The sequence below is a fragment of the Antennarius striatus genome, chromosome 20 (assembly GCF_040054535.1).
Source record: "Antennarius striatus isolate MH-2024 chromosome 20, ASM4005453v1, whole genome shotgun sequence".
Lineage (NCBI taxonomy): Eukaryota > Metazoa > Chordata > Actinopteri > Lophiiformes > Antennariidae > Antennarius > Antennarius striatus.
Window position 1 is genome coordinate 9,898,896 of NC_090795.1, and position 18,008 is coordinate 9,916,903.

At 40.7% G+C, this 18,008-nt stretch overlaps 1 protein-coding gene across 1 annotated transcript in view; it reads right to left on the minus strand.

The window, feature by feature from the left end:
• Nucleotides 1-2,459: 2,459 nt before the first annotated feature.
• The window catches only part of LOC137587902 (early endosome antigen 1-like), a 93,406-nt gene continuing 77,857 nt past the window's right edge, over nucleotides 2,460-18,008 (minus strand). The window contains exons 22-27 of the mRNA XM_068304583.1: nucleotides 12,173-12,282; nucleotides 11,906-11,980; nucleotides 10,923-11,016; nucleotides 10,785-10,825; nucleotides 6,370-6,469; nucleotides 2,460-3,528 (exon numbers count right to left, since the gene is read on the minus strand). Coding sequence (XP_068160684.1) covers nucleotides 3,154-3,528; nucleotides 6,370-6,469; nucleotides 10,785-10,825; nucleotides 10,923-11,016; nucleotides 11,906-11,980; nucleotides 12,173-12,282 — 795 coding nt within the window. The 3' untranslated portion in view covers nucleotides 2,460-3,153. The remainder of the gene's footprint in view (nucleotides 3,529-6,369; nucleotides 6,470-10,784; nucleotides 10,826-10,922; nucleotides 11,017-11,905; nucleotides 11,981-12,172; nucleotides 12,283-18,008) is intronic.

The following is an 18,008-nucleotide window of genomic DNA, read 5'->3' on the forward strand; positions in this document are numbered from 1 at the left end:
TATTTAATGCACTGCACACTAAATTGGAAGTTATTTAAAGTGCATTATTGCAGCTGCTGAGTGCAGATTTTAAATGTGCAAGCTTTCATGTGTTCTAATAACTAAAACTATGACAGCTTATTTCATGCTATTGACTGTTTTCATTATGAGATATATACAGTATACGCTGATGTAAGAGGTGTACATGTTTGTTCCAGATCTTTTATTTTACATTTGAATGTGATTGCAAGGCATAGTAGTGACAGACAGCTATGCAAAATGTTGAAATTAAAGATATAATTACTCATATTATCTGTGAGCTGGTGAAGCCTTAAAAATAAGAAATGATGAAAAATGTAATTGAAGTCTGACTTACGACTGTACAAAATTAAATACAAAATGAAGACAATTTGGGATTTTTCAGGTACATTTTTTCAGTTAGAAAATAAAATCTGAACCACCATTTGTTGAGGTTAGTCAACATATAAAAGTAAAACAAATGCTGTTTTATGGTTTTATCATTGCTGCTGTAGGTTTACCCACTTTGCTACAATCAGAAAAAAAATTTTTTTTCTCTGATTAACATTTTCTGTTTAAGAAAAATAAATAAAATCTGATTGAAAACAAACATTTTGTGTTCATTTCAATAAATTTAGCCAGTTTCTGCTAGAATTTAACTGCTAATACTGAGCCTAGCAAATAATTGAGATGTCATATAACAAATAGCGTAAAATTACTTCTGTTGATGTGTTTATTATCATTGCAAATTGTCTTTGCGGATTACCCTGGCAGAAACTATCTCCATCTGATTTTCCAATTTCGTTAAAACAAACTCTAAGAATCATTTCAGACAATATTTTTTGCAGATCAGCTTATGACATGGGCTATGAACTCAGGCTTTTTGTGTGGTTATTAGCATGGGCAGCCACACAGCGACCTACAGGGAAACTCATATTGTAGCCAACAATTAACACATACACATTCACGCACGCACGCGCACACACCCATACACACACACACACACACACGCACACACACACACACATACACACACACACACACACATCATAGGCACAAGCACTCCAATCATTTGTATCTTGATATAGGGATCAAATAATACCCCATAAACACCGTAATGAGTGTTGTGATGATCAACAGCTACTCTGTCTCAATTTCTGTGTCTCGTTGGTGGTGGAGGGCCAACACTGTTCACAAACAGCCTGACGCTAATTTGGAGTAAAAAGAAAATGCAGTCTTGCAATATTTTGCGGGTTTACCACAGATTTTCAAGGGACCACACATACACCAGTGAAATACCACCCACTCTCATTTGATGAAATTAGGTTAGGAAGGAGCCTGTGTTGTGCTTTCTGGCTTTGTACGAGAAGAGCTCATGGTGAGGAAATTAAGAGCCTGTATGTGCTCGCGAGTGCGAATGTGTGCATTTGTGTTTGTGTGCGTGAAAGGCTGACTAATCCCTCCGCAGAGCTGAAACGAGTTAAAAACACATCAAAGTGAAGCTTAACCTCTGTGAAACCTCACCGGGTTTTCAAGAACAACAAATGATCATTCTCCTCATTGTTTCCAGGGGGACTCTTTTCACTGCTCAGCAGCTGACTTTTCCTTGGTCCTAAGAGTTTTCAAAAAAGCTGTGGTTTCATTTTTAATGACTGTACTGTTTGTGCAGGAATGTATGTGTGTTTGTGAAAGGATATATATGCACTGTGAATGTGCAAGTGGGTGCACACATGTGCATTTGCACATACGAGACTGGTATTTTTTTCGAGAATGACATTGTAAATGAGGAAAACCAAGATAACAAGGACACAGAGTTCAGTTCGAAATCATTAAAATGTACGACATTCTGACTGGCTATAGCAACCGTGGGTGTACAGAACCAATGAAGAATAAATAAAAAGGGTCTTAGAAGACAGGTGTGTGTGTGTGGGGGGGTGGGGGTGGGGGAGGGGGGATGACAATGACAATATCAGGGAATGCAACTGTGGCCTTTCCTCTGATTTCTCATCATCAGAGTAAAACAGTGGTTCTCCTGTTTATGAGCAGCTATTTGCATACTTCCTGTCCTCAGTGATGCTCATCCTTGGTTTTCGTCAGCCACCATAAACATTCAAAAAGAACAATGACTCACCTGTGGAAGCACATTCAAATCAGGCCAATATGGCAAGAATGTTTCAAAACATCATTTTGATCATTTCTAAAAAGGTTTTGCTGCTCTGAAATATTGCTATCTGCGCTAACATCATTCTATTTTCAGTTGTGCATTCTAACTGAGAATTTCTAATTATGTCAGGTTTACACAGAGCCTTGCTTGTTACACACATTCATTTGGTGAAAATAAGATGCTGATCGCACATCGTTGGATCAAATAAAAACTGGGATAAATTCAAGACAAATGTGAATGCATGTGTTTTCATTTTTATTCTTTTCTTTCTTTACAGCACAACGACATAAATGCACCAGCAGAGAGAGATCAATAAATAGTTTTTTTTTTTTAAGTTTCCAAAAAAAAATAAACGTCTATGATAATAAACATTGATCACACGCAAGCACACACTCCCCCACAGGCATTTTTAGAGAGACAGGAGCGCACACACACCATAATGTACTCACACATGAAGACACATGTCCGCATTCACCACAGTAGATGGGGAACACATGGCATGCAGCTGCAGAGTAATCAGTGTTACAGCCATTCACATCAACATCTAAAGTTTGTCTGTGGACGCTGATGATTTGTCTCATTTAACCAAAGCTTTTCCAGTGGGAGACACGTTCATCAATACTAAAGTATTTGCAGTTAGTCACTTTCTCTGCTTAGTTAAGTGCTTCAGGTTTTGTTACAAAAAGGCCAGTCCTTAGTTGTTGAAATGCTTCTGCTATATTATCTACCACTGCTATGGTACTGTAAAATTTCACCAAACTGTATTTTTATGGAATAAATGTCTCCATGAAACAGCAGTGCAGACATTTCTGAGTTAATTTTTGACAGTTTGATGAAATTCCATCATTTGCTGGTTCTGGAGGCCACCTCCGGCAAAGAGCATCCTGAGACTTGACTTTGACCTGCAGGACATTAACCTCATACTGAGTACACTCCCTGGTGAGGAGCTGCAGGTCAAAAAGTCATGACAGGTCAGTGTCTTCAGGGGGGCTTCATTTGGTCAGATCCCTGCTTGTGGCCCCTGATGAAGCGTCTTCCAGAGAGGCGGAGGCAGTTGGCCTAATCCTGAGAGCTTCGACAGAAGCCCGGGACTCACCTGTTCTGACCAATGTGCCACTGGTCAGCTTGGCGTGGGCTTCAGTCCCCTCAACGTCCCTTGATGTTGATGTGCCTGGAATCAGTTGATGAGGGAGGCGGAAGGATGCGGGTAGAAAGGTGGAGGGAGGAGGTGGGCGAGCACTGAGGGAGAAGGGGAGGTGGATGGAGGAGTGCTGCTGGGAGGTGGGAGGAGGAGGACGCAGTCTCATGGACCTCTCCTCCTCTAGCTGCCTACGCAACCACTTATTCTCCCCGCTGAGGGCGTTCAACTGGAGAAAGAATGACAGAAGAAGACAAAAGAACATGTTTTTTTTCCATTTTACAGGAAACCTTTAAAAGGCGGCTCAACATCGCGCTCATTTAGTTAAATCAATCTAATTAAACAATTATTGAAAGTCACCAATACAACATCGAGCTGGTGATGTAGCTGACATCCCATCATGTGTTTAATTCATCTTTCGCAGCTGCTTTCATGCCTGTTGATACAGAAATGCAAATGAAAAAAGTGTGATGGGATTTCTTTAGAGTATTGAATTCACAGTTTGAAATTGTTGCGAGTGGAAGTCATGCAACGCTGTAAATTTCTACATGAAAACAACCAATTTGAGCGATCATTAGAGGTCGATTTGACACAAAATCATCCATGACACAAAACAAATTGCACATCGTCAGAACATGATTGGGCTCCCAGAAACTCAATTACAGAATAGCTAAATTGAGAGTGTTTTCTTTTCTGAAAAGGACATTTGGGTAAAAGCAAAGAGGAGTGTGAGTTAAAACATGACTCTAAATGCAAAAAAAAAATAACAGCATTTTTACATTACAACACCATAATTGTATGCAAAATGTGCTAGTCAAAAAAAAGCTGTAATAAGACAGTTAAATAAAAGAGTAATATTTGAAATTTTGTATTTTTAGCAAAGAAGAATAAAGTGTAGAGAGAAACAGAGCACGTCATTTAATGACAGTTGCACTTATCCATGTGTGTTTTTTTCAGTGTGCTTGTGTGAAAGCTGCTTTTAAAAGATGATGTGACATGGACATGTCTGGCCCTGTGTGTGCGTGCGTGTGCATGTGTGTGTGTGTGTGTGTGTGTGGGTGTATTTGGGAGTGAGAAAAACATGAACGGAGATGAGACAGACACATTTACGGCTGACTGCTTACATTACCCTTCTAGCCATAGCACGTGCACGCACACGCACACACACACATACACACTGAATAAATCAAATGTAATACATCTGATGACTGGGAATAGCGAAGTCCTAGGCTTCACCCTCAAAGAGGTAATGACAAGTCAATGTGTCAAAACTATCCTAAGATAGTATTTTCTTTCTTCAACAGACATCCTTAATATCATATTATGCCAAAAGCTATGAATTTCTAGGTGTAATTATTGAAGATTGCATCATAATTAAGCAATTATTTGAGGGAATTGGTATTAAAAAAAATTACAGTTTGTCATAACCCTGTACAAAAGGAAGTTGAAATCGTGACCATATGTTTGGATGAAGCCTTTTTAAGTTGGGGAGGAAGACGGGGGGGTTGTTTCGCGAGAGCATGAGTGTGTTTGCCCCTTGACCTTTACTGAAGCTGAATTTCGATTCAAGCATTTCCATGAAACCTATCAAAATTACTGCGTTAGAAAAACTAAACAGAAACAGAAGATTTCGTCTCATCTGCTTTGTTCATACTATGCAACACCTCTAAATCCATGATCCCCTGCGACTGCTTGCCACGGAGGCCATGCTGGAATATTTCATCATGCATCTATTTTTCATCTCTGCATGAAAGCATGAAACAACCTGGACATTAGCTCACGCTGAAGCACAATAACAGCGTGCCTAATGCTAATCAAGTCCTGAAAGATTCTCGGCTTTTTCCGCTGATGTTCATCTTCATCCCGGATGATGGGAAATCACTTAATTCACATCTAATTTTGTGTGACGTTTCAAGAGCTCGCATGAAATTTGCTTGACAGTTAGATGGAAAGCATTGCGTGCATGTGTTGCGTTGCCTGGGTGAATGCACGCCTTGTGACTAAGAGTAAATGAGAGTGATAGAGACAAAGACCTGATTTATAACCCGATGTTTTTCACATAGATAAACTGAGGCATCCTATTTCGCTTCTTTACTGATATACGTGTGTGTGTGTGTGTGTGTGTGCGTTTGTGTGTGTGCAGTGGACGGTGAAGGGAATGGCCTGTGTAAATGAACTGCCTACATCCCATCCTGTCTACCTTTGCTCGTATGTTTGCGTGTGCACAGACTGTCCACATCGGATCGATTCGTGTAATGATTCCCACTAGAGATTAAGAGGCGCTATTACACACCTGACCTGTTAAACAACAACCCCGTCAGTCTCTTCCTCTGCTCCACCTCCAACCACCTCACACATGCACCTAATGCCATTTTCTTTTTCAACAACAACAAACAGCACCACATTAAAAAAAAAAAAAAAAAAGTCTTCAATGAGTACCAGCTCTCGTCGTAGCTCGTCAATCAGCAGGCCACTGCACACACTAACAAAAGTCGGGTGAGCCGTTCCCCAGGCCCTGGAGTTCTGGAGAACTGAGGGGGCTGACGAGTACTTTTGATTTGTCTGTCCTTTGGTGATTTGTTGACTCTTGTGAAGTTCAAGACAGTAAAAAAATGTCAGCTCTTCCTCAGAATATTCCTCAGTGTTTATCCCCCCACATTGTTTTATCACAGCAGGCCGTTTCCCTCTGCTGTCACGGAGAGATCAGCACGGCTGTATTGATATACATCCCTCTCTCGGTTTCATGAAAGGGAAATCATTTACCGGTGGAGAGAAACGTCACTGCTTTTTCCCAGATACGATCCCCCCCCCCCACCTCCTTCCCACACCCCCACCCTATTGCCGACTTTTCACTTTTATCATAGGAAGAGGAAATGGATGTCTGTGTGCACCTGTGTGTAAGTGCGTCTGTGCATTTGAAGTTGGACGCATGAAAGCGTTCTCTTCTGTGTAAGCTCAACAGCAGGTGGGCTGGCATGTGGGTGTGTGCTTGTGTCTGTCGGGTAAAAGGACTGCAAGGACCCAGTGTGTGTAGATGTGTGTGTGTGTGCGTGTGCGTGCACCCGCTTACTTGTTGATTTAGAATTCCGATGGCCTCCAGGTTGTGCTGCAGTTTTGTCTGAATGTCCTCGATTTTGCTGAGGTTTCGAGCCACACAGCCGTGCTTCTCGCTGTTCACACAAACAAACACATGATGACTTATCTTTGATGACTTTATAAGAAATCTCCACCTGCACTAGTTTAAGATAACATAATAACTTCATCTTGAAACAGCTGCTTCTACTGAGGTAACATTTTCCGCTTATTTTCGCATGTGGATTGCACTTGTAAGACAATCCAAGCTGGCCTACCTCATTTTCATGCAACCATTTTTTTTATAACTTCTTGCTAAACACAACGATGGGTGAGCAAATGGGTTCCAGAAATCATTAAATTATATATGAACAAAAACAGAAATGAATGCGTTCATGCCAGGGAACGTTAAGAGTACAAAAAGCCATTTAAGATTTGAAATGTTTATTAAAAACGTTTTGGAAAATAACAAACAAACGTTCAGACCCAGGGCTAACTTAAGGAATGTCTATTAAATTAACGACACTGGATAATGGTGTTCTGTATGGGCCGAGAAGCTTGCTTCCCCCGCTTTACGCTCTTTCTGTCATGCCCCAGTGAACCTGTCCAGTTAGCATTTGGAAAAAAACCCTCCTAAATGCTTTATTGGAGACTTCTTAGCCCATTAAAGTACCACTGTACTTCCCAAATGTTAATTTTGTTGCAAAAGAGGAAGCTGGGATATTCTGTCAGCGCAGGGGATGGAAAGACGGTCCTGTTTTGCTTCAGTTGAGACAACTCGCACACTCCCCAGCTAATGAAAGACATTATTGTTTTTTGTTGAAGTGGGTGAGATGCCACACACACACACACACACACACACACACACACACACACACACACACACACACACACACACACACACACACACACACACACACACACACACGTATCCCTCACCCTAACCATTTGAAGCCCCTACTCACCATATCTAAAAAAAATATTTATGATCCGAGGAGACACTTGAGGGAGATGTTAACATGTGATCTGACATTTTATTCTAAAAGGTTTATGACACTCATTATCGAAACCATTCAGCTCTTATGTATTCGTAACCATCTGTGGTAATCCTCAACCTGGAGATAATATCGGCAACATAAGCAATAGTTTAGTGCATAAAATTTGAGTATGAGTACAACTGCAATTTCTCTTTGGCTTCTCTTTAAGTCACAGCAAACAGTTAAAATACTGAACTGTTTAAACGATAACAGAAGAAACAGTGAAGAACAGAATTTGTTCACATGCGGCTCAAAAAGGATTCGATCCAGTGACTGATTACGCAAATCCACCTCTAATCCATTGCTGTTTGAGTAAGGGAAGAATTATGAAGACAAATGCAGAAATATGTATTTTGACTTAGATTTCCCTTTATTAATGTGCCCAAATATGCACAAACAGAAAACGAACCCTGAGGAGCCATATGAAAATAATTACATACATAAACCATCTGACAGAACACAATCTGAATCGCTGCCTATTAACGAACTAACTAATTAAGTTTGGCCAGTGTAAGCATTTTTTTGCTGAAACCTCATTTCCCGAAAATGACATTCATAAAGTGAATATAATTGCAACTGACCATTCCAAATCTTTTAATTTCACACCATAATGATGATACAAAGAGCATTAATAAGAAGAAATGTGCCATTTCCTTTGATCTTGCAAATTGTAAATGCATTTTAAAGGATGATTTCCATGAGATTCCACTGCTGCCACGAAGCAAAAAAAAAAAAAAATTGGAGGCAAACTTGTGCTCCATAAAATCAAAAAACGACACATCTCCACAGATTCCTCGCATGATTTAAACGCTTTCCTACATGCTAATGTGGTCCACAGCAGATCATGAAACAACACCGCAGACGAGACAACTGTGTGAGATTTATGCCCCCGATGTGAGAAGGCAGCGATGCGCTGAGCAAGTTGGCATGACGCCTGTGTAAACATGTGTTCTGTGTTTACACGCAAACATGGTGTGTGTAATTAGTGGTCTAACCCAATCAGCCTGTGTGTAATTACAGTCATTAGTGTCAGAGCAAAGCTGCCATGCTCTTTAATCCCAGCAGTAAACTACATGCTTCCTCTCTTGCTCCAATCATGCTCTCATCTTTCTTATTTACTGCTCTCAGCTCAAATTTTATGCAAGACTTGACTGCCTTCTCGCACAGTCGCCTTCTTATCTCTCCTCCGTTTCTGTGTCGCTTAAGTTCTCTGTATTTGTACAAAGCCCCCGCTGTGATCACTGGCTGCTCTTAATTGGAAGCACATTGTTAGTGGTGTGGCTGATGGAGCTTGATGCTTTATGAGTGCTTCCCCACATGAGTTGTATCACAGTCACAGGAATCAGCATCAATCTGTGGTTTCTACCTTTTTACTGAATGTCAGTCTATGGAGATATTTAATATTTTCAGGCATAATTGGAGATCTATTTAGGAGATTCCTTTCAAAATAAGTCATTTAATTAATTTGAGGCTAGAGTTTAATTGCTGTGTGCAAAGCACATCTACATTTTGTCTGCTTTGAAATGAAGGAATTTGGAATGCTGCTCAGTGACAAAAAATAGAGCTACTTTTTACATTGTTATGGTTGTCTGAACTTATTCCTCTTGCACTTGAATGTACTGCAAACATTTCTATCTTTGTGCCACACATAAAGCGCCTTGGAGATTTATACTGGCACATTGAACAACACAACCACAATCTGTAAACTTTTGATGAAGTCACAGCTGAAAACCATTGATTCCGACAACAAAATGCAGTTAGGATTTAAGTTTAAAAGCAAGTTCTCATGGCTTTATTGTTTATGATTCCAAAAGCGCAGTACTGCAAACTTTCTTTTCTTAGATAGCATCATATTTTTGTAAATTTGGAAAAAAACCCCAAATAAACCTACGTAATAAATGAACTGCAAATTATACATATTCTTAATTAAGTCTGAACGTGGCAATCTACACTTTTTGCCTTAAAGTTTAATAACTACCTTTAACATGACAGCAATTTCCTACTGCTAGCTTCTCTGTCCTACTTCCTCACCTTTCTGTAGGGGTTATTAAAACAAAATGCAATCCACAACATGAAGTCATGACATCCCAACTGCTCTGCAACAGTAGTCAATGTAATCATAATAAATTTCTTTAATAAAAGCACATCTAATGACGCCAAGTTGAATCTTGTCAGTGATAGTGACAGGTGGGGCACTGTGGAAATTTCCCCTTTGCCAGGAGTAATGAGATTTATCCACTGAATCTATATGGCTGCGATGAAGAAATTATGACATATCTGTTTCCTTATGGATGCATGATTTTCATACATATGGCATTTTGGGTAGGTGCATGAGTGTGATGCAGTACAGTAATGAAATGAAATAAATTAGAAATCCTCATAATAAAGAAATAAAGAGAGAGAGAGAAAAGGGAGACTGATGTGGAGGCAGTATGGATAAGGCTTTTATTCACTGTTTTTATCTCATTCCATGTTATTATATTCGCTCAATCAAAACCACTCTTATGCATAGATCTATATGAACAGCGTCTCTCTCCCCCTCTCTCTCTTTCTCTGTCTCCCTCTCTCTCTTTTGCTCATTCGCAATTATGAGGGAAAGACAAAGAAAAGTGATTCATCTTTCTGTCGCAGCTCCTTAATGATATCATTAAAATGACTGACAGCTTTGAATAGCATTGGATGTAGGATGGAAACCCACCCCCAGTCAAAACAAATCTGATCCGTTTTGGAAACAGAGCCTGGTGGTTCATTAGGGGAGGGGTGCAACATGAGTGTGTGGATATGTGTTAAAATGGGGTGAGGCGGATGGGCGCTGGTGGTGGTGGGAGGGCGTTTGTTAATGAGGGAGACCACAGGGGGGTCACACCGGGGATATGGGGATACTGCTGCAGGCGGATGCCCTCACAAACACCCTTTCCCTCACACCCTTCATTCTTACATCCATCCTACAGCCAATCCCATCTGTGCCACATTCATTTTAATTGTCTTAATGAACATAATAAATATATCTCCTCTCTATTGATGGATGCTGTTTGACAGCCATGGGGTGGCAAGCAGGACAAGAAGGGCGTTTGATTGGTGTGCAATCACTGTTAAAGGCCCAGCATGAATAACGCATTCACATAGAAGAAGAGATGTACCACGCACACACAGGTGGCTAAGCCCACCGGGTGTTTCATTCACGACTTGGCACTCCAGCTGTTATTATCGTCATCAGCTTTGTTCGGACTAGACTGTGTGTGAAAGAGCGTGGTCGGTAGCTTTTGTCGGCTATGAATGTTTAACTTTGATCAGATGGCGGATGGACACAAATGTATGCACTCATATGTGCCGCCACGCATGCACACTCACACCCAGGCACACGTAAATTACTCACGTTCTATCATCTTGTCGGATGCCCCCCTCTCGGACCTCGGCCTGTAGACAATCCAAAATGAAAAGTAAATCTGTTTGTGATTGACTCTTGTCCCTCCCAGTTTGTACTTCATTCCTTTTCCATTTGGCAGTCGCTCACCTTCAAGCGTTCCGTGACTCTCGCCTTCTCATCCACCACTTCTTTCAGTCTCCTTACCTCCGCCTTCAATGTGTCATTAGCCTCCTGGAGATATCTAACATAGTCAAGGAGATGCAGAGTTGGAGTTAAACTGAAAAAGATACACAGAGAAGCAGAAGCAGAGAAAGACGGACACCTATTATAATCAAGAAAATCTTGTTAACATTGGAAGAAAAATAGTAATGGTTGTGTTTTCTTACTTCCAGAGCACACTCTAACTCGTGCCTCAGGTATCATGTCTGATACACACAGACACTAATATATCCTGGTCCATTATAATGAAATGAACACCACCTGTTCATTACTAATCCTTGTGACTATTTATTTCATTATTCTGTCATGCAACCAAACCTCAGTATCAAAAATAATTGCAGCAAGTCATTTCACTGCCATCTCATCACCATAAAACACAAAACAATCATTAAGCACTTTTATTTAACAAAATGGTGAGTTGAAATACAGTTACTGCTACAGGTTGCAGTAAAAAACACAGCTAAATGCAAAAATTCACACACCCAGTGTGCATTCCACTCAGATGGTTGTGTTGCAGGGAGATATGGCATCGCTGGGGGGGGGGGGGATGACAGCGCAGCTAGACCACTTTGATGTCTGGAAAGAGGAATATGTCTCAACCTTGTCTGTATGTGTGAATCATGATGATGCATACATGCAGACTAAGTATCAGGTGCCAGCATGTCTGAGAGTCCACTTGAATGACTCAAACACGCAACTGTATGTTCAAAAACAGATGCACTATAATCACAATCCCTTCCAGTGGGAAAGGTGACCTAGTTTGTAGGCTGAGCTTTTTTCCCCTCATCTTTTTCCACAATATTCTGCACGGGAATCACACGTGCATGCACACACATGCGAATACAGACACACATAGACAAAGTAATATAAAGAACAATTAAGTAGGTAACAATCTGAAACCCTTTACTTACACTTTCTCGTTCGTGATGATGAGGAGCATTTTGTTTTGGGCATTTATCCGGGTAGTGAGAGTCTCATTGGAAGTTCTGCGGAGCAGAACACAGACTTCTAATAATTAAAGATGCAATTTAAAACCCTACAGTTTTTACTTTGTTTGACTTTGATCAGAATTATGTCTCTTTTTGTAGCATTAAAACATGTAACACACACAACATACTGTTACCTCCCTTTTAACATATGTTTCCATAAGCAAATGTAATGATTAAATGTGGTCCTACTTTTGTTCAGCAATCCAATGGTTGACATTGGTCATGACCAGCTGGCTCTCCTGGAGAAGCTTTGCATTGTCCGACTGTGTTCCTTCCAGCACTGAACGGAGTTCAGCCACCTGCAGTCCACAGTAGTGTGCTATTACAAATTAAGCAACAACAGGGGCAGCAGTGGCTCAGTGTTAGAGTGGGCGGTAGAGCGGGCCATCCAATGTTCCAAAATTGGCGGTTCGATTCCCGCTCCTGCCCAAAAAAACACCCAGAGTGCGAGCTGAAAGTAGGAGGTGTCTGTTCACCTTGGGAGCACTGCCAAGACGCCCTTGAGCAACGTGCCGTCCCCCTTACAACTTGCTCATTTGGGTGCACCACGAAAGAGCTGCCTGCCACTCTACCTACACTGCATGCCGACAGGCCCCGTGTGTGTGCTTGTGTGTTTAGGGCCTGTACACACTTATAATAAGCATGATTGATTCAACCAACTGAAGTGTGCCACTTATTTCCCCTTCGGGTATTAAAATCAGTATATAAAATTAAAAAAAATAAAAAATAAAATAAAAAACGGAAAAGGCAACGATGTAAAAGGCTGTCCATAGATGTTTTTTCATAATTTTTCCACTTGACTAGTCACTGATCATGTTGCCTGTCCACTGCTGAATTAATAAAAATGTCAAACGCAAAAAATAAAAACAGGTCTATTTTTGAAAAATAGTCATATATCTGTAAACATTATTATTCTGGATTATATGGCTCAAAAGTTATAACTTAGATGCTGAGTCAACTGTCAACTAAATTGTGATCTGTTTTGAAAGTAATGAATAAAACTGTTTATCCATTGAAGACGCAACCATTTGTGAAAGGAGTATAATAAGACGAAAGTAATCAGGTTCAAAGGGGAAACGATAGAAGATGGGAAACCTGTAAGCAAACTAAAAAAAAAAAATGTGATGATGAAGAAAGGGATAGGATGGCACTGGCCATATTGCTGACTTTTACCTTCTGCTTATCAGTCTGGACCTTTCCAAACGTAAACTTTGAAGACCTGGACACATTACCCCTTATCAAAATGGAAACACAACCTTATCTTCTTACAAAAGCTTGAGGAAAAATGAATAAAAGTTTTCAATATGTTGTGCATCTGTCCAAAATATGTATCCAAGAATGTCATAAGTGTCAAGATACCAATGTGTGAGCGGCTTCATTTGGCTTTGTGGGTATGTCTATAGTTTTACTATCATGCAAGTACAAAGTAACAGTCTTGTTAAATGCTGCTGAAAGATTAGAAGATACTGCTGATGCATACAAATTCATGAAAATTACTGAAGTGATCTGAGAAATGATAATAAATAACACATTTTGGTGGAACGATACAGAGAGTTAAACAAGACCAAAGGATGAAGGGGAATCTACAGGAATGAATTTAAAATAATGATGGACTGTTTGTTGTGTTTGTAATCTTTAGTAAATTTGTAAAATTGGATCCAAATCAAAAACAGGTTACAGAAGTCCTGCATGAGTATCCAAAGGTGAAAACTTCTTAAGGTGAAACCAATGTTGAGATCAAAAATTTTATAAACTTATTGTATGAAAGGCGTTGACCAGTCAGCTAAAACACTCTGTAATTCCTGCAAAAACTCTAAAGTGTTTGCATCTGTTCTTTTCAGCAACATACATAATCTAATACTAGAATCTGGTGCAACATCAGTTACAAAAAAGAGGCAAGTGAAGATGATGAAGATTCCTAAAATTCCTACAAAACATTGTACAACAATGCATTAGCATATAAGAAAGATACAGTGTCTCCTCTTCAGTGGTGAATTTGGACTAGTGTTTGTTTTGGATGGCTTCCTTGAAGTCACGTTTAAATTTCCAATTCAAATAAAAATACAGTACACGAGAAAAATCTCAAGGCACAAATAATGTATGAGCAGAATGAACAGTTTCCAAGACATACTCCAAAAAAATAAATACAATAAATAAAGTTAGATGGATGAACAATGATACCTCCTTAATGTTGAGGGAGTTCAAAACACATCCAAACAAGGTAAAAGCTGCACTACTTTACCTGGTTGATGTACTGTACATAATGGACACATTGTAGGAATGATAAAGTATGATGCATATTTCAACTCAAATGTGCTACAAAGGGCATCAATAAAGTCATGAAAGAGTAACAGAAAGGTGTGATGACATTTTTCAGTGAATCTACCTCCATTTGTCAAAATAATATGAAAAAAAAATGAAGGTGCAGTTCAGTTCAGAGAATGATCTGCCACAAGCACAAATGAAGAGGCTGCCTTATATTTGAAAGTAAATTGTGAATATGATGCATAATCAAAAATTAAAATTTCATAACATGATGAAGAATTACACTTTTAATTACATTTAGATTAGGGAAGGGCAAATAAAGCAATGAAGAAAAACTGGGAGACAATGAGATTACATGAAGCAAATCATTCAATTTTGAAGAACAAACAGAGTCAGAGCATCAATCGTAATTACATTTATCAACAATGGCGTAAATAGTGTGGATTCCCTGTTGTTTGTTATTTAATTGATGTTTTCATCCACCCACACATATCCACATAAAGGAAGTTCTGTTGTGAGATTATTGGCCAAAACCACCAGTAAAGACTCAACATTAATTATATACACAGAAAATATTAAAGCGTGTGATTCAACAACTCGTGACACACCCACAATCACCATGGATCTGCACACGCCTCCTAATGCACGAGCACACACACACACACACACACACACACACACACACACACACACACACACACACACACACACACACACACACACACACACACACACACACACATACACACACACAAACACTACCATGATATGTGACGTGCTGTAATGACAGTAATTACCTGTGGTCTCACATTAACATCTCCCTCCTGACTGTCTGACTGGCTCGGCTGGTGGAGGGATGTAAGTCTCAATGCAAGTCTGATGTTGTGATTAGGACTAAATTACACACCATCAGTCTGTTTCCACCAGTGTCAGGGGAGGCAGTGAAAGGGTGTGTGAGAAAGAGGGGGAGCGTGTGTGTGTGCGTGTGTGTGTGAGAGAAAGAGAGATTGAGAAAAGGGACAAAAGAGGTGTGATTGCAACCGTGGGGAGGAGTAAAGTGGCATACCTGCTTAACATTTAGATTGGTTTTGTTGCACAAATATTTTAGCTGATGATGGGGGCTAAAAGGGCCAGGAAAATTCATTTGGGACACACTTATAACCAAGTTTGGTGATAGCACTGGTCTTTTCAGGTCAGTGCTGGAGAATACGAGCTGACTGCTGCAGTGCTGGTGAAGGATTTAGAACCTTTACAGCTGCTGAAACAGTATTTATCATTTTGATGGTTTATTCTATCCAAATACGACAGAGCTGTCCTGCCAACAGCCACATTTTAAAGAAAGACAACCTGATGTTCTTCATAGAGTCACACAATCTTTTCCTGATTATAAATGTGAATGAATTATACCTGTAGACAGAGAAATGCTAAATTTAGCCGCAAGAGGGCACAAGCCAGTGTCTTATTGTGCCAGTACCAAGCCCGGCTAAATACAGAGGGTTGTGTCAGGAAGGGCATCCGACATAAAACTTTTGCCAAATCAAACATGCAAATCAAATCTATGACTTCCATACCGGATCGGTCGAGGCTCGGGTTAGCAACGGCCGCCATTGATGCTGCTCACCTACAGGATGCCAGTGGAAATTGAACTACTGTCACAGAAGGACAGGAGGAAAGTGTGTTTGTAAGAATAGAGAGAAGAGGAACGCCAAGAGTATATGACTGAGAGTAGGGACGTCAAATGTTGGTACTATGACAGGAAAAGGTAGAGAGTTGGTTGACATTATGCAAAGGAGGAAGGGACACACACTGTGTGTCCAGGAGACCAGGTAGAATGGTAGAAAGGTTAAAAGTTTAGGAGCAGGGTTCAAGTTGTTCTATCATGGTGTAGGTAGGAAGAGAAATGGAGTAGGAGTTATCTTGAAGGACGAGTTTGTAAGGAATATCCTGGAGGTAAATAGAGTGTCAGATAGAGTGATAAGTCTGAAGCTAGAAATCGAAGGTGTGATGTTCAATGTTGTTAGTGGGTATGCCCCACAGGTAGGATGTTAGCTGGAGGAGAAGGAGAAATTCTGGTTGGACTTTGATGAAGTGATGCAGAGCATACCTAGAAGTTAGAGAGTTGTCATTGGTGCAGACCTCAATGGACATGTTGGTCCAGGAAACAGAAGTAACGAGGAGGTGACGGGCAGGTTTGGTATCCAGGAGAGGAATGCAGAAGGACAGATGGTGGTTGACTTTGCAAAAGACGGAAACGGCTATAGTGAATACTTTCTTCCAGAAGATGCAGGATAGTAGGGTGACCTATAAGAGTGGAAGTAGGGGCACACAGGTCGACGGTGTAACCTGAAGGAGATCAGTGACTGCAAAGTAGTGGTAGGCGAGAATGTAGCCATACAGCATAGGATGGTAGTGTGTAGGATGACTCTGGTGGTGAGGAAAATGAAGAGGACAAAGGCAGAGCAGAAGACGAAATGGTGGAAGCTGAAAAAGGAAGAGTGTTGCAGGACTTTTAGGAAGGAGTTAAGACAGGCTCTGGGTGGTCAGGAGGTGCTTCCAGATGACTGGACAACTACAGCTAATGTGATCAGGGAGACAGGGAGGAGAGTAATTGGTGTGTCATGTGAAAGTAGATAAGGAGACTTGGTGGTGGAATGAGGAGGCATACAGAGAAAGAGGTTAGAAGAAGTGGGACACTGAGAGGACTGAGGAGAGTAGACAAGACTACAGGGAGATGCAGCCTAAGGTGAAAGTAGAGTTAGAAAAGGTCAAACAAGAAGCCTATGATGACTTGTATGCTAGTTTTGACAGTAAGGAGGGAGAGATCGATCTATACAGGTTGGCAAGATAGAGAGACAGAGATGGGAAGGACGTGCAGCAGGTCAGGGTGTTTACGGATAGGGATGGAAGTGTATTGAAAGGTGCAAGTAGTGTGATGGTAAGATGGAAAGAGTATTTGAAGAGTTGATGAACGTGGAAAATGAGAGAAAACAAAGACTAGAAGAGTTGGCTGTTGTGGACCAGGATGTAGCAAAGATTAGTCAGGATGAAGTGAGGAGGGCATTGAAGAGGATGAAGAGTGGATAGGCACTCGGTCCTCATGATATACCTGTGGAGGTATGGAAGTGTCCAGGAGAGGTGGCAGTAGGGTTTTTGACTGGGTTGTTCAACAGGATCTTAGATAGTGAGAAGATGCCTGAGGAATGGAGGAGAAGTGTGCTGGTGCCCATTTTTAAGAACAAAGGAGATATGCAGAGTTGTTGCAACTACAGAGGACTAAAGCTGATGAGCCTTACAATGAAGTTATGGGAAAGAATAGTTGAAGCTAGACAAAGGACGGAAGTGAGCATTTGTGAGCAGCTGTATGATTTCATATGCATATGCATTATTTGCTTTGAGGATGTTGATAGAGAAGTACAAAGAGGGCCAGAGGGAGCTGCATTGTGTTTTTTTAGATCTGGAGAAAGCTTACAGTATAATAGTGTGCCCAGAGAGGCACTGTGGTATTGTATGAGGAAGTCTGGAGTGGCGGAGAAGTATGTTAGAGTGATGCAGACGAGGTTAGACAGGAATCTCCATGGACTTTGATGTTTGCTGATGACAGTGTGATCTGTAGTGAGAGCAGGGAACAGGTGGAGAACAAGCTAGAGAGGTGAAGGTTTTTCCTGGAAAGGAGAGGAATGAAGGTTACCCACAGTACGACAGAGTACATGTGTGTGAATGAGAGAGACCGAAGTGGAAGAGTGAGGTTACAGGGAGAAGA